Below are 17,634 nucleotides of genomic sequence, written 5' to 3'. Positions count from 1 at the left end.
TGTCTGTCAGTCTGCCACATGTGACCTGGGACCGGGCTGTGCAGGGTGTCCAAGGTCACAAGGAAGCCACCGTGTCTCCTAGCTAATGGGAATGTCACTGTACTAAGAGGAAATGTGGCTCCGAGGCTGAATGCTCCCATCTGAAGAACATTCTCCCCACGGTGAATTAGTAAAGCTGGAAACCAGCATCGGGAGGCCAGCACAGGAAGATCACCATGACTTTGAGGCCAGCCTGGACTAAGAATGAGTTCTATGTCATCCTGGACTAGAGTGAGACTTTGCCTCAAAGAAATGTCAAATATATTGTAGAGTGTCCAAAAATCTAGAAATACTGGACAGATAATATATTGATAGTACCTTTTCATATTAATAGATCATTGCTTTAAAGTTAGGCTTTTGGGAGTTAACAAGGAAATCACATTAAATATGTTATTTGAAAAACTGTGTAACATAACATATTATTTAAATATATTTAACCCATTTTCCAATTTGGCAGATGTCTGGCATGCATGGAAAAGTCCAGAAGGAAATATATATAAAGAAAAATAATAAAGATGCCTCCTGAGAATAAAAGTATAATGATTTTTGTTTATTTTTCTCAGCTATTATTTTATTTTTTATTTCTTAATGTTTATTTTTAACCATTTATTTATTTATTTGAGAAAGAGAGACAAACAAACAGGCAGAGAGAATGGGTGCTCAAGGGCCTCTACCACTGCAAACAAACTCCAGACACACTCTCCGCCTTGTGCATCTGCCTTACTTGGGTCCTGGGGAATCAAACCTGGGTCCTTTGGCTTTGCAGGCAAGTGCCTTAACCAGTAAGCCATCCTTCCAGCTCTACCTTTTATTTTTTATTTATTTGATTGCAAGGAGAGAGCAAGAGTGGGAGGGAGAGAGCGACAGAGAGAGAGAGAGAAAGAGAGAGAGAAAAGGAATGGATGTGCCAGAGCCTCCAGCCACTGCAAACAAACTCCAGATGCATGAACCATTTTGCACCTTGCTTTACGTGGGTACTGGGGATTTTAACCTGGCCTGCCAAGCTTTGCAAGTAAGTGCCATTAACCTCTGAGCCATCTCTCCAGACCTCAGCTATTACTTTCAACTGGATGGATTTTTGTTTTTTCCTAAAGAAATTAAACAAGATAAAATCCCATAGTTCTTTCTTGTTCAAAATATTATACAGTTTGAGAAGGTAGTAGACATTGACCAGAGCTTCAAAGACATGCTCAGAAGACTGAGCCACGGCCTCTCAGCCCTCATACTTTCTCCCCTTTCTTGCAGCGCTGGGGTTAAACATGGGCCCCCATGCCTGCTCAACATGGGCTCTGCACCCAGCTGCACCACAGTCCCCCTCCCAGGTGTATTTCAGGGCAGGCAGGCTTCTACTCTCTGTACCTGCCCATGCGCCCACTCACACCCACGCTCTGCAACCAGTGTCCAGGCTCAGCTGCTCATTCACCCATTGAGCAAATATTGACAGAGATGCTGTCTGCACTGCACACTGTCCAGGTGCTAGATAGGACTGCGGAGATGAGGTAAAAACCCCTGCCTCACAGGGAACTTTAGGAAAAGAAACTAAGCTTGTGCTAACAAGGCACAGCCAAGCAAGGCAGCTGGGCTGGCACTGAGGCGAAAGGAAGAGGAGTCCAGACCTCAGGCGGGAGTAAAAGCTCTCTCTGCCTTTCCTCGTGGAAACAGAAGACGTGGGGACACAAGAAGCCCCGCCATGTCTAGCACAGGTCCAGGGGCGGGCACATCATGGTGGCTCCCTCAGCCTTGATCTCCTAAGTTCACCCGGCCCTGGAATCTTTCACTCCCTCCCTCACTTACTCATCAGTTGATTGACTTTAAAAATTCAAAGTAGGGCTGGAGACATGGCTTAGCAGTTAAAGGATTGCCTGTGAAGCCCAAGGACCCCGGTTTGAGGTTCAATTCCCCAGGACCCATGTAAGCCAGAAGCACAAGGTGGTGCATGTATCTGGAGTTAATTTACAGTGGCTGGAAGTCCTGGTGCACGCACCCATTCTCTCTCTCTCTGTCCCTGTCACTCTCAAATAAATAAATAAATAAAAAGAAACAAAATTATATATATATGGGAGCAAAATTTGTGCAATGGTATTGTGTGCCGATCTGTGCTGACATTGTGGAATGGCTAAGTAAGCTACTTAATACATTCATCAACTTAGTCATTCTAAAGAATTAATATAAAACTGAGGGTGCACACCTTTAATCCCAGCACTCAGGACGTAGAGGAAGGTGGACAACCGTGAGTTGGAGACCAGCCTGGGACTACAGAGTAAGTTCCAGGTCAGCCTGGGCTGGAGTGAGACCCTGCCTCAAAAAAATAGAATAAAGATATAAACACCTTTATTTAAAATTTTCAAAATCCCTCCTTCATTCCCTTTTCCCCTGTCTCCCTCCACTGAATCTCCTCTTTTATTCCTTCTTCTATTTTAATGTGGTTTTTTTCCTCCTGCATCATTGACAACAACCTGTCGATGGGGCTAATAGTGTGCAGGTGTTGTGCAGGTGACAACAGCCACGGTGAAGACATCGTTCCAGAGCAGTTCCCCTTCCATGGCTCTTGCATTCTTCCCACCACCTCTTCTGCTATCGCCCCTGAACCTTGGAAGGTGTCATCAAGATGTCACCATTTCGCTGTCACATCTTGTCAGTCACTTTGATGAGTCTTGAGTCTCCCCACTGCCATCTGAAAAGAAAGATTTCTCTAATCAAAAGTGAGAAAAGCACTAATATGTGTGTGGCTTGTGTGTGTGTGTGTGTGTGTGTGTGTGTGTGTGTGTAGGGTAATTTGGGGTGCGTAGTTATCCAGACTATCCCAGAGTCTTGTGCCCTTTAGCCGCTTACCCAGAATGTCCCTATATGTTAATGAGCTATCAACCAACAGCCTTGGATCTCCAATCCCCCTACGACCCATACCCTATACCTTTCCCACTGCTACTTAGACCACGTGACACTTTCCCTGCTCACCAGGAGAGTCCCTACATGCTAATTAGGCACCAGAAGGACTTTTATACTAATCAATCCCCTTAGGACCTGTACCCACTTGTACCTCTTCCTGCTCTTTCACAAACGCTTACAAACCCATTCCCCAGATACATGAATGAGCTGCCCTCTAATGCTGCTTCCTGGGTGTTTCTTCCTGATGCCCTCACGGCCACTCAAGACCCTGCTCCACAGTTGCCCTGATGTCTCCGGGGAACCATGGCCCCGATGACCCCAGGAACCACACCCAGATTTTAAGGTTTTTAATTTTTTTCTATTCCTATGAAAAGTGCCTTAGGGGTTGCACAGAAATTGCATTGAAATTATTTGTCACTTTAGTAAGAAATAAATATATGCAGTTTACAAATTTCCCAATCTCAGGTATTTTGTTTTAGAAACCTTCAGGGATTAGGGTAGTGGTCAATGTTTTCTTATTTCTTTTCTGTATGGATGGTCTTTCTGTTGTTGATAGTAGTCTTGAAGCCTCATATTATTATCTTTAGGCAGCCTGTCTCACCTTTCTTGTCTCTGAATATTTGTTTTATATATGCAGATGTTTAATGCTATATGAGTATGTGTTTACAATTTGTTACATCTTCTTGATGAATTGGCCTCTTTATCATTAAAGATATTTTGTTTATGTACGTGTGCATAGTATGCATGGTGTGCGTATATGTAGTGTATGCGCATCTTTGTGCAGATACATGTGGCTTATGTGTAAGCCTGCAGAGGCCAGAGGAGAATGTCACACGTCCTCCTCTGCCCCTTGTCTGCGCTGTTTTCTTGAGACAGAGTCTCTCACTGAATCTGGAGCTGCCACTTTCCATTAAGCTGGATGACCCATGAGCCCCATGACACTCCTGTCTCCCTGACAGGCCTGGGGCTGTAAGCCTACATGGCTATGCACAACTCTTTATAGGGATGCTGGGGACTGAACTCGGGCCCTCTCCGGGTTCCATGCTTACACAGCAAGCACTCTCTCCTGTGAGCTACTTCCTCGCCCCAAAGATCTTGTGTTGGAATGAGAATGACTCCGTCTTTGGACACTGACTGCCGCTTCACTGTGACTCTCGTTTCTCAAGAGGAACCCAACCACTCCTCCCCGTTATCAATTCCTGGAATGATCCAGATCACCCATCGCCATTATCTGCCTGGTCAGAGCCCTTTTCAGGCTTTTCCTAATGAAGCCCGTCTCTGCTCTTGAGCCGAGCCTTGGCCCCTGTTTCTTTCCTGCCTTGTCCAACTTCTTGTCTCTGTTTACAGTTTGGTTTGTCACCCATTTACCCTAAATACAGATGTCCCAGCTCTCTTGTGGTTTCTGAACCCCCCCGTTTACATAAGGCCTTAAAGGTGATATGAGTCTTTTGGCAACACATAGTAGTGTCTTTAGAAAACATACCCTCTGTGGACTGGAGAGATAGCTTAGTGGTTAAGGTGCTTGCCTGCAAAGCCAAAGGCGCTCAGCTCAATTCCCCAGGACCCATGTAAGCCAGATGCACAAGGTGGCGCATGCATCTGGAGTTTGTTTCCAGTGGCTGAGAATCCTGGAGCAGAGCACCTATTCTTTCTCTCTCTCTCTCTCTTTCGCTTCCTCTGCCTCATTCTCTCTCTCAAATAAATGAATAAAAATAGAATATTTTTAAAAATACCCTCAGTAATTCTCTGCCTTTTAGTTGGAGCATCTTTTGGCATTCCAGGCTATTTTGTTGGCTAACGACGTACTCCTCCACCCCTGCCTGTTTCTCCTTGTGTTCCGGTTGCTCTGTCAAGCTTGTGTCCTTTCCTGTCCTGCTGCCCTACTTTGTAGGGAGATGATCGCCCGTGGTGATGTCCTTTGAGTGCTGACTCACGGTCACTCCTGTATGCTTTACCACTTGACTCTTTCTCTCAGTTCCTGTGTACTCAGTCACAGAAGCACAGTGACCCCAAGTCCCCAGTCAAATTGGAAGGATGAAAAAGCATTTCCCGAGTCCCTGCAGGTGACAACATTATGCATAGTTGAATTGGCACAGCCCTGAGGGTCCCGCTTTATGATCTGCCAGCGCATGTATGGTGATGCTGTGGTGAAGGGTGCGTGGGGCGTGGGGCATGCTGGGAACCCAGATGGCCTGGGTCAGCTGCCTGCTTGTTTCCTAGCCTCAGGCTGGCCTCTCGCCCTGCATTGCTCACTCTGAATGAGGTCTCCAGGGCCTGCCCATGCGGACACCCCGCGCTCTGAGCAGAGCGCAGTTCTCCTCCAGTGGAAAAAAGTGGACCAGCTGTGATCATTGTGGGGGTCATGTGTATTTGTGTGTGGGTACAGTGTGTGTGTGTTTGTGTGCGTGAGAGTATATTGTGGGTATTATGAGTGGTGTGTAAGGTATGTTGTATGATATATGTGACCTGTGTGATGTCTGCAGTATATTGTCCAGTGTGTACATGTGTGCTTTAACATTTATGTGTATGTGTGATTTATTGTATATGTTCTGTGTGCATGTTTTATTGCATATGGTATATGCATGTGTGTGTGGTGTATGTACAATGTGGTGTGGTATGTGTGGTGTGTTGTATGTGGTTTATACAGGGTGGGGGTGGCGTGTGTGTGACATCTTGCTTATAGGGGATTTGTGTGGTGAGGGGATGATGTGGTAGGTATATGGTAGATGTGCATGTGGGTGTAAAGGCAGACATTGTGGAGTCTCCACAAGTGGCTGTCCTTGTTATCCAACATCACAGACACCTGAAACCTGTCTTCTGCTGTAATGTGAACACCCGTGACACCCCAAGGACTGCAGTTATGAGAAGCACCCATGGGCAGTGACCCCAGTACTTTGGAAATTGTTGCCCCTGGTTCATCGTATGCCCTTGTGTGGGTGTCAGCAGAAGACAGAGCCAGGTGAAACGCACTGCACATCTGTCTTTCAGGGCTTTCTGGGCCCTATTGCAGCTGGGAGCCTTGCTGCAAAGCTTGCACTGGAGCAGGCATTGCTGGTGAGGGGGCTGACACAGAGCCGTGGGCCCCCGAGGTCACACAGCGGTTCTGTGACACTGTCATGTTCTCCTCATTGCAGCTCCAGCCCCCAAAAGGCAGAAATGTGACCACTGGAGCCCATGTCCCTCCAACAGCTACGCGTACCGGTTGCTCAGCGGCGGAGGGAGAGACAAGTACGCCAAGATCTGCTTCGAGGATGAGCTGTAAGTGGGTGCCCCTAGGAAGGGCGCAGCGTCGGCCGGGCCCTCGGCTCTGAGGTGGCCAAGCCACTGCTGCCTGGAAGAGAACCGAGGCTGAATCCAAGTTCACATGAGAAGCCGCCGTGTGTCACTGGGGAAGGGTGCTGGTGTCCCTTCTTGCATTTTCTCAGTGTCAGAACGTACGCGTTGCTGTGAAAATGTGACGAAAGCCCCTCGGAGCCACAGTCATGGAGCTGCACTGTGGAGCTCCTCGGGTGTGGGCGACGGTGCCCCTCCTAGGCTCATTTCTTTCTGTGGTCTATGCCTCACGCACAGACAGTGGGAGAATATTCCCTCCTCTTTGATATTCTGAGAGAGTTTGCAGATATTTAGCATGATTTCTACTCTAAAAGTTTATGTAATTCTGCAAAGAATCCTACAGCATTTTCTTTGGGGATTATTCACTTCTAATTCAGTTTTCTTGGGCAGCCTCCTGAGGTTACTCTCGTAGCTTGGAGGGCTGCCCTGCTTCAGAGCCACCGAGGTCTCTCTTGGCTCACCCTGGGGCTTTTCTCCTTCCTGCAAGAAGACAGCGTTTTAGTTGCAAGGTGCGCTCGCCTGCACCCCGGACTCTGCAAACCGTGAGCACGTATGGCCGGAGCCCTTCTCCCAAGGTGAACGCGTGAGCGCCGTGATGCTTGAATTTCTCATCAGGATTTCCTCCCTCCAGTCCTTCATCTTATCTTTTAAGTGTTTACCTAGCCCTGAAAACCTGAGTTTCTAGTACCAGTGACACGTTTTCAAACTGTGACATCCATAGTGGATAATGTAGGTATTGGGGAATGCTGAAGGGTTTTTTTTTTGGGGGGGGGGAGGAGGCAGTTCTCTTTGTCTTAAAAAGCCCCATTTTGGGGGGTGGGAGAGATGTCTCAACAGATAAAGGCACTTATTGGCAAAATCTGCTGGTGCAGTTTCAGATCCCCAGCCACCCACATAAAGCTGCATGGACATTTGTTTGCATTGGCAACAGGCCCTGACACACTCCCCACCCACCCACACCGAAACAAGTACAATAAAACTTTACAAATGCTGCATTACAGTTGTGTAGTCAAAGTATCAGGACCAAGGTCACACGGAGTCGCTCTTCTTCCTGTGGCTCACTATGTAGTTGCACTCATTTTGTTCAAATTCTACACAAGATTCTCTGCGTGTATGGTATGTGTGCTTGTGTGCATGTGTTTGTGCGTATGCCGGAGGCAAGAGGTTGAGACCACGCAGTCCCTCTCGCCTTGTTTGGGAATCCTGTCTCTGCCTCCTCAGCGCTCTCCTTTCAGGCATGTGCCTCCGTGCCTGGCTTTTCCATGGGTGTTGGGGATTCAAAGTCAGCTCCTCACACTTGTACAGCAAGTGTTGTGCCAACACAGCCATCTGCCCAGCCCTGATATTTTCTACTTATGCTTGGATTTAATTTATGAACCATTTGATATAATCTTACATATGACATGCTCTTACATGTGATATACTCTTACGTGTGATATGCTCTTATGTGTAATGTGCAATTACATGTAATATATTCTTACATGATACAGAAATTGACATTATGTATCGAAAATATACTCAGTGAAATGTTCTCTAAATTTCCAAGTTTTCCCATTTCCATCTCCATGATGTTTTTAAAAGTATTATTTATTTATTTGCAAGCAAAGAAGCATAGAGAGAAGAGAGACAGAGAGAGAGAATCCGTGCACCAGGGCCTCTAGCCACTGCAAACAAACTCCAGATGCATGTGCCGCTTAGTGCATCTGGCTTTATGTGGGCACTGGGGAATGGAATTCAGTTCATTTGGCCTTATAGGCAAGTAACTTATCTGCGAAGCCCTCTCTCCAGACCTAATGTTTAAATTTAATTTCTGTTCTTTTTAATATTTATTTTTTTCTGATAAGATATGCTTTCTCTGCAAAAGTAGCATCTGTTTATGTATTTTTCATAAAGTGTATATGCATGTGTATGTGATTTCATATGCATATTAGGATATGAGTGTGAATGTGTATGGACATGCACGCACACACACCTCCTTTCTTACATAAAAGGCAGTGTGCTTTATACTCAGTTTTGTACTTTGCTGTTTTGTCTTACTAGACAATGTAGTAGAGATCACTCTGCACAGTACTTAATGGGTGCCCTCGTTTCTTTTCCCTGGTGCGTAGTAATTCCTGGCATGGAGTTCTGGCACTAGGACAGCATGGACAACTCTTTCTTAATGGGCATCCTTTGACATTACAGGTCATGCTGCCTTGATAATCCTTGTGAGCAGACTGTGTCGTACAACCAGTTACAATCAAGTGAGCGCTTGTGTGGCCAGCACGCAGGCCAGGCAACGGACGAGCACCGCAGCCTGGGAGTCGTGTGCACGGCCTCCCCCGGGCAGTCCTTATTTCCCTAAGCCCCATGGCTAGAGCATTCTGTCCTCTGTGCAAGAATTCCCACGCTCTTCTGGGGGTCCAGCCCTGGCTTGAAGGAGGGTCCCCGAAGAGAGGTGTGAAAGGGAGCAGCGCAATAAAGACTCGAAGTCAAGCCCTGCTGCAAGCTGACAGGCTGAGGCTGAAGGCAGCTGCGTTTCTCCATCTTCCTCTCTCTGCTTCTCTGTTTCTTTTTTTTTTTTCTTGTTCTCTTTTTCTATTTTTTTCTTTTTCTCTTTTTCTCTCCTTTTACCTGCATCTCTGCTGTCACAGCTCTTAGCCTCAGTCTTTTATTTTCCGATCATGTCATGCAAGAGCAAATTTCAAGAATGGTACAGTTCCACAGAATTCATAGAAACTTTTTGCTATTTCTTTACATCAAACAATCCCATAATTATTTACCTCAAGTACAGTCATCAGGCCTCTATAATGATTAGCTGTTTTCACACTTTCCCCATGTATGTGAGGTCAAGCACTTGTGATTTCCTGAACTTCTCCTTCCAATTACTATATTAAAGGTGAGATACAAAACCACCACAAATGGGGGTTCCCACCATTAATCACTGATCCAATAAACCCATTTATCCCTCAATCATATATTTTGAATTTCCCTTTTCATGGCTCTCTAATACTTAGACTTTGGTCCCTGTAATTGAACTCTTTCTGACTTTGGTTGTTTTTCTGTAAGGATTCTTGGTAAAGAGTCATAGTTTGCTGCAATTGCCACCATTTAGAAAAATTAGTCATAGAACAATTTTTACAATGTTCCAGGAGGTTCATTGTTTCCTCCTAAGTGCGCTGTACTCCATGCCTGGCTTTCTTTAAGGCCTATAAGGAAAGCAATTATCTCTGAACCATTTTCTTGTTTTTCTAATTCTATGCCAGAGCCTCTTTCAGATACATTGACCAACACTTCACTAACACAAATTTTTACTGGAAAAGTAAACTTAGAGATTAGGACACCAAGTGAAAGACAGAGAAAGACAAACAATATACAGAAAACCACAGATATCTGTAGCGTAGAGAGCCAAAGGTGTTTCTGTAGAGGGGCCACATTGGACTCAAGGAAGAGACAGCTGGGCTGGAGCAGTGTCAGCGCTCGATTCCTCATGATCCTGAAATGGCATGCTTCCTATCTCTGGCACTCTTCTCCATCTTTCTTTTCTTTTCGTTTTCTGAGGTAGGGTCTCATTCTAGCCCAGGCTTACCTATAGCCCAGGCTGGACCATGTAGTCTCAGGGTGGCCTTGAACTTATAATGATCCTCCAACCTTTGCCTCCCAATTACTAGGACTAAAGGTGTGCGCCACTACACCTGGTCTGCATGGCTTTCTTGCTGTGCACGGCGCACGCCGCTGTCACGTTTCTGCACTCTCGCTATATGGCAGTGTGGTCACACCATGCACTCCTTTGGGCCTGGCCTTTTTAGCTCAGAATGATGCTCATGAGATTTACCCCTGATCTTGGGTATAGGAACATTTTGCATATCTGCATTGTTATGGAATATTGCATTGCTTCAATGGAGGATTATTTAATTCCCACTGGGCTGGTGAATGATGTGTGGGTCACTCCTGGTTATCTTTGTTCATTCATTCATTGATTCATTTGTGAATGTGTGCCATGAGTGCATATGTGTATGCATGGCCCTGTGTGTGTGGTGAGCACACGTGTGAGGTGGCCATGCCTGTTTGAAAGCCAGAGATCAGTGTAGAGACCTCAATTGCTCTGCCTTATTTTTTGTCAGACTCTGTCAATGGGCCCAAAGCTCATTAGCTTGGCTAGCCTCACTGGCCAGCAAACAGCAGGGATTCTCCTGTCTGAACGCTGGCATGCCGAGGGGCTCCTCAGTGGGTGCTGAGACCCAACTCCAGTCTTGGCGCCTGGGAAGCACATGCTTCTCCCGTGGAGTCAACTCCGCAGCCCGTGCTTGGGGTTTTCTGAGTAGTGCAATTTCTGTCGGTTGGTACCCAAGTGTACACATCGCAGTTGATGACTGAGGTTTTGGTTGGAGGCACTATGTCCCTAGGAGGAGACAAGAATCAATGGTAGGTCAGACTGATGGATCAGGTTTTTGTTGTTTGTTTGTTTTGGCTGTTGACATAAGGACTCCCCAGGCTGATCTGGAATTCACTGTGTAGTCTCAGACTGGCCTTGAACTCACAGCCGTCCCCTACCTCAGCCTCCCAAGTGCTGGGATTTCAGGCATGCGCCACCAGGCCCTGCCATATCAAATATACATATAGCAAAAGACACCTGGTGGAATTGGCTGTGTGGGCTGCCAGAAGACACCAACTTCCTCTTCTGTCTCTGCAGTTCATCCTGAGAGAAGCCTCTGCAGGCAGGACATCTTCCACCACATTCAAGTTTGGTTCTACTGTCTTCAACCTTCATTGTTGCTTGGGAGAAGTCAGCTTAAAGTCTAATTTTTGCTCACGTGAAGGCGACTACATTTTCCCTTTTGATTGCCTTTAAGAGTTTTTATTTGAACTTGGGTTTCAGTATTTGTATTTGGCAAGTTTCCTTTTCTCTTATTTGGCTATGTTTGTGGCCTCTTCAGTACGTATTCATGAAGCCCTTCATGGCATGTGACGAGTTTCCCGCAAGCCTATCTTCCATTCCATTGATTTCTATTCTGCAATTCTTAGTGAAGCCCGTTTGGGGCCTTATTACTGCATTCTCTGCCTCGCAGTCCACGATGTGGTCTTCATATTTGTATCTCTCCAGGGTTTACTGAGGACAGAAACATTTTTCCTCTCACCAATGTCCTTTTTTACTGAGTCCAATCTGACATTAAACCCAGTCATTAAAGGTTCAATGACAGCACTCAGGAGGCTGATGTAGGAGGATCATCATGAGTTCAAGACCAGCCTAGGGCTACAGAATGAGTTTCACGTCATCCTGGGCTAGAGTGAGACTCTATCAAAATAACCAAACAAACAACAAACAAAATTCTGCTATATACAACTAATTTTAGATAATGTTACTTTATATTTCAAACTTATATCTTTCAAATGCACTTGCCAGCTTTTGTACCTTCCAGTTGACTTACTCTGCCTTATCCACCATTTTCTTGAGTATATTAAGAATAGCTATTTCAAACTTCATATTGGATGGCCCTGGGTCCTATAAGTCTGTTTTCCGCTGGTGCCATGGGGTCTGATGTTGTTGACTCATACCTTGCACACATGTACATGCCTGTACATGCTACATACATGTGTGCATGCCCACACTGCACATGTAACGCATGCTCACAGATGGATACTACACGCAGACATAAACAATTACTATGATCTTCAGTGCTGGTTTCCATCTCCAGGACGCATGCAGCATTCTTGGTTTTGTACAAAATTTGAATTAAAATCGCATGTGAAATTGACACTTCAATTTCTCCCGTGGTAACATAAAAATTGAGTGATACAGTGCAAAGTGATTACTAAGGAGGCCTGGATTGGACTTAGTGTGAGGATGGCAAGAGTCAGCAGAGCCTGGGGGCCCCTGACGGAGCGGGAAGCAGGCCAGGAGGACGCCCCGAGGCGCTGCTTGGCCTGAGCCTGGGCAAAGGCAGCATGGAGGAGAGGGGCTGGTAAGGGACGCGGTGAGGTAGGCCCTGTGAAGAGCCTGAGCCAAGCACCATGGGCTTCTCCTGCCTGGCGTCTGAGGCCCCTGCATGCCCACAGGGGAGCAGAGGCCAGGAGAGTGGGTGTCCCGGGTCCTGCGCACAGAGGGCCCCCGAGAGAAGGGCTTCTCCTTTGAGGGCACAGCGCTCCTCCGCTGAGGATGCTGGTACTTGCGTTGCAGGCTCCTCGGAGAGAAGACCAGGAACGTGGGGAGAGGGATAAACATTGCTGTCGTCGACTGTAAGTGATTACTGCTGCTGTTCAGACCTCCCTCGCAAGGCAGAGATGGGTTTTCATAGAGGCCTCGGCTTTTCAAGACAGTTGCGTGTACCTAGATCTACATTGAAATGCATTTTAAGAAATCTTAGGATTATTGTAAAGTCTCACTTTACAAACTACCTGTGGTCCCAACCACAAAATAACTGAAAACCTGAAACTAAAAGAGGCTTTTCAGAAACAAGAAGGGGCGCTGTTTTTCTCAGACCCCAGTCCTTATTGCACCTTCCATCTCTCTGGGTCTCGGGGGTCTGAGCGGAGGGGAGCACCCACCTTCTGCTGTGTGACAGAGGGATCCTGGAACCCTGTGGAAGATGACATTTAGCCTTCCTTGGGATCGGATTGTTTTTGGGCCCTGGTAGTTAGAAAGCACCATAGCGGGCTTGGGAAGTGGGGTTCCAGCAGGAGGGAGCCGATGCAGGGCCAATGATGGCAAGGCTGTGGGGCAAGAACAGCTGCCTTCAGTCTGATGGCCTCCAGGGTCCCCAAGGTGATGTGGAAAGGACCGGGGATGTGGGTGGCTGGGGAGGGAGGGCTTTGGGGAGATTTAGATCAGGCCTCACTGACAGAGACAGTTCCAGAGCAGGGGCAAGGTGCAGGCGATGCTCTTGGGGGCCTGGCCTAGTGTGTGACCCTCCTGGCAGTTGTCAGTATCTGTTCTCCCCGCGTTTGGAGGGAGCGCCACCTAGTGTTAGGCAGCCGAGGTCGCTGCAGCCTCTCACAACCAAATGGGGACTTCCAAGCATATGTGTCCTCCTAGCTCCTACCAGGGTTCTGCTGGTCTGGGCAAAGTGTCCATGTGGATGGAGTGTCTTGCTGCATCCTGGCACACAGCCCAGATAAATGGAGGCTCTCTGCCAGATGGTGTTAGTGTGGCCAGGATTGGGGCTCGTCTCCCACACAGCCCTTCTGTAGCCTGGGGAACCACAGCAATCCTACTTCCCACAGAGACAAGAGAAGAAATGTGCCACGAAGGGGTGCTGGGGTCCCCAATATACCTGTGGTCCCATGAGCTTTCTTTTAAAAACAAGTATCTCCTTTATTTCAGATGTGACCGGGAAGGTAACAGCGTCACAATACTTTGATATGTTTGAAGGCGGTAAGAGTTGTAATGAAGTCTAAAACAATGTAGACCCCCGGGGAAACTGAGGCAAGCCTGATGGAGCGGCAGATGATTTCTTTGGCTTGTGTTATCATATGTAACTTCTGTGGGCATCCCCATCATCGTCTCAAGGCTGCTGTGCCCTGGCATGGATGTCACCCGTTGGCACTGGTCCTTTGTAATCGATGGCCGAGGTGCAGCAGAAGCGAGAGGTTATGGCAGGTTTGGCTGGATGGATCCTTCCAGGCCTTTTCCTCAAAGGTTCCTTTCACCCTGTATGGTGGGCTCGTGTTTGAAGTACCCTGAACACTTACTGGTCATTTCCTTTGCCCTGGGCTCCCCTCAGAAGTCCCCTGGGGTCCCAGGCATCACCTCTGAAGAGGCAGCCAGGGCGCAGAGCATGTGGTCAAGAGTAGGTCTAGGCAACAGGGGACTTGCAGTGGACAGGTGAGCAGAGGGGACGCAGTCCCCAGCTGGGGTTAGAGACTCTGTTCACTGGGGAGACCCTGAACTGCCTTACTTTGACCTTACAGACAACTCTGCACCAATGACCAAGTTCGTACAGAATGCTCCTCCCAAGTCCCTGCTGTTGATGGTGACCCATGATGACGGAAGTGCCAGGTGAGCCTGTGAGGTCCCCCTATGTGGCCGGAGCTGCCAGCTGAGCAGAATGCCAGGGCCTGCATTCCTAATGCTCCAGGGAAGAAGTCCAAGAATCAAGAGGCTGCTTTAAGGAAAGGGAATGACAGATCCCCACAAAATAGACCATTTCCACAAACAAGAACCATACACTCATCACATGCCTTATTAGACAAAAGAGATCTTAACAGACAGGCAAAGTCGTGGTCAAACTCAAGAACAGAAAAATGTTGTGCTGGAGAGACGGCTCAGCGGCTAAGGCACTTGCCTGCAAAGCTGAGCAACCCGGCTTCCGTTCGCTAGTATTCCTGTAAAGCAGATTGCAGAGTGGCACATTATCTGGAGTTGGTTTGCAGTGACTAGAGGCCCTGGTACACCTGTTCTTTCTCTGTCTCTCTCTGCTTGCAAATAAATACATTAAGTGTTTTTGAAAAGAAAAATGTTAGCTTTCTAGCCAGAGGAGCCAACCCTAGGGTGAGACAGAAAGACGAGAGATAAGGTAATTTCTCTCCAGGAGGAAACAAGATACACACCTGCATGCAAACAGAAACACTCGTGTGCACACACATGTTCATATGCAGCATAGCTCAGAGCAGTTCATTTGTGCCAGTGACTCTCAAAATGTGAGTGTCTATCTTTAGGACTGAGCTTCTAAGACTCCACAGAAATCTGATTTATGCAGTGACTGTACCGATGACTCCCCAGAGATCTAACTTACCTTTTGCAAGAAACATCTGACCCGAGTCAGAGTCCTTGGAACACGTGTGGAAACTCTGAGTGGCTCACTCAGGAGAACCAGCGCTTTCTTGTTTCTCTTCTCTACTTGACCTCCTCTCTTCTTCAGAGTGACTCCCTCCCCTCAGGGGGCTCACACCATCCCCTGCTCCCTCGGAGAGGGATCACACCATCCCCTGCTCCATCAGAGGGACTCACACCATCTTCTAATCCCTCAGAGGGACTCACAGCATTTCTCAACCATGTGTTGGTTTAAGCTTTCCCCAATTCCTCCTCCTCTTCCTCTTCTTCCTCTTTCTCCTGCTTTAGGTGTGTGTATAGGTATATGCATGTATATGTGTGCAGGTAGATGCATGTATGTGCGTGCAGGCGTATGCTGGTATATGTGTGCAGGTGTACACGTGCATGTGGGTGCAGGTGTGTCTGTGTGCAGGCGTATGTGTGTATGTGTGTATAGGCATATACGTGTGTGTGTGTGCAAGCGTATGCGTGTATGTATGTGGGGGTCACATGGGAAGCCAGACGTTGACATTTGTGTCTTCCTGGGTCACTCTCTGCCATGTTCTCTGAGACTGTGTCTCTCCCTGAACCTTGAGCTCACCAAGTCAGCTACTCGCTAACCAGTGAGCCCATCAGCTATTCTGTGTCCCCAGTGCTGAGATTATAGGCCTGTGCCTCCATGCCCAGCCTTCTGCCTGGGGTCGAGGGATCTGAATTCAGATCCTCATGCTTGCATGACAAGCATTTTATCCATGCAACCATCTCCAAATCCCTTCCCTGCTTTTGGCTTTTCTAGTTGCTGCCTCTTGTAATAAAGGAAAATGACACTTTTGTTTTTATTTGATTTTATTTATTACTTTGAGAGAGAGAGAAAAATGAGCATGCCACAGCTTTCGGCTGCTGCAAACGAACTCCAGATCCATGTGCTACCTTGTGCATCTGGTTTATGTGGGTCCTGGGGAATCGAACCTGGGTCCTTTAGCTTTACAGGCAGAGCCTTAACTGCTAAGCCATCTCTTCAGCCCTAAAATGACACTATGAAACATTTTTATTTATGTACTTGCAAGCAGAACGCGAGGTAGAGAGATGAACAAAGAGATGGACACGTCAAGGCTTTCAGCTGCTGCACGTGGACTCCAAACACGTGCACCACTTTGTGCATCTGGCCTTACGTGGGGACTAGGGAATCGAACTCAGGATGTTAGGCTTTGCAGCCAAGTGCCTTAACTGCTAACCTATCTCTCCAGGCCTGACAACTGCCAATTTGACATTTGCTTTTGTCTTCCAACAACGTTGCCCACATAACCGTGAGGTCAGTAAGTGAGAGGGGCAGAGCAGCAAGGACGGGAATGATGTTGGCTGAGTGGAGGATATGACAGAACCCCAAACACTACTTTCAGAACCAGGAGTTAGGATCCTGGGCTCCACCTGAGGTGTGAAGTGGTTTTGGATGCGCCCATCTCTTAGCTAGAAGGACCACACTCTTTGCCAGCATGTGCCATACAGCACCAAGCCTGAGCCGTAGGGGGTCATGCTGGCATCACCCCATCCAGACAGCCAGGACAGGACACTCCCTGCCACTCCAGCCTTTATGAGAGGCTGTCTCATATTTTCCCCTTTGCACCAGACTGCAGCCCGAAGCCAAGGATGCCATAGAAGCCCTCGGGAGCCAGGAAATCAGAAACATCCGGTTCAGGTCCAGCTGGGTGTTTCTCGCAGCAAAGGGCTTTGAGCTTCCTTCGGGGCTCCAGAGAGAAAAGGTGAGCAGCTTCTCGCGTCTGTTCCCATAAACGGGGCTGGGCGCGAAAAGGTGGCTTTGCCTGCGCTACGCCCCGGCACACGTGGGGCCTGCCTGTAAGCCTCTTCCATGAGCTCGGTGGTCTATCTGGTTAGACTCAATCTCTTCACGTGTGACCCGGATGTTGGGATTGGTTTCCTTGGCCTGTAGTCAGGTCTCTGTTCTTCACCAGCAGCCTAGCATTCCCCTTCTCCTGCTCTGGGCCTCACGCCTTTGAAGATGAGAGACAAGAAGGTTGAGATGTGTGTGTGTGAAGTATTTCAAATGGGGCAGGTGTTGCTAAGCACTGGCTGAATGCATCTGACACCATGGTCACGGTCACCGTGTCATGGTCGTGGCATGATCTGACATGCCCCCCTATACGGTGGCCTTGATTTACCAAAGGAAGAAAAAAGCATAAAGTGAATGAAATCCTGACCTGTCCGTCACTGTCTCCTGGGAAAAGCCCAGCCAAGGGGTGGCATCATGTACCCATACAAGTCCACTCTCTGGGGTTCATCATCCCATCCCCCCCCAACAGAAATGTGAGTCTAGAGGGGAGGAGATGGGGTGCACTCCCAAGATCACTCTTAGATCTGGGTAAAGTCACCTCCCAGTTAGCCAGAATCCCAAGAACACAGAACCCTATATGCCTCCAGGGCCACACAGGGTTCCATCTGATTCAGACTGGGACATTGTACATTTGTCACCAATTTCTTCTGTACATAGGGTCATCGAATGGGGAAGGATGATGACAACTGGGGGCAGCTAGGTCTTCTCTTGTCAGTGTGACCTCCCTGGGGTGGGGTGGGGTACCACACAACCAGGACACTGTGGATGGCTCCTGAGATCTTCCTGGGATGCCCTCGCT

General features: G+C 47.8%; 1 protein-coding gene across 1 annotated transcript in view; it reads left to right on the top strand.

Moving 5' to 3' along the window:
• Positions 1-17,634, top strand: part of Fam3b (FAM3 metabolism regulating signaling molecule B) — a 29,164-nt gene that overhangs the window by 10,960 nt on the left and 570 nt on the right. The window contains exons 3-7 of the mRNA XM_045149209.1: positions 6,060-6,183; positions 12,416-12,474; positions 13,559-13,609; positions 14,146-14,233; positions 16,614-16,746. Of these exons, the coding sequence (XP_045005144.1) occupies positions 6,060-6,183; positions 12,416-12,474; positions 13,559-13,609; positions 14,146-14,233; positions 16,614-16,746 (455 nt within the window). The remainder of the gene's footprint in view (positions 1-6,059; positions 6,184-12,415; positions 12,475-13,558; positions 13,610-14,145; positions 14,234-16,613; positions 16,747-17,634) is intronic.

Source organism: Jaculus jaculus, chromosome 5 (assembly GCF_020740685.1).
Source record: "Jaculus jaculus isolate mJacJac1 chromosome 5, mJacJac1.mat.Y.cur, whole genome shotgun sequence".
Taxonomy (NCBI): domain Eukaryota; kingdom Metazoa; phylum Chordata; class Mammalia; order Rodentia; family Dipodidae; genus Jaculus; species Jaculus jaculus.
Note: the sequence above shows the minus strand (reverse complement) of the source record. Positions and strands in the feature narration are given on the sequence as shown.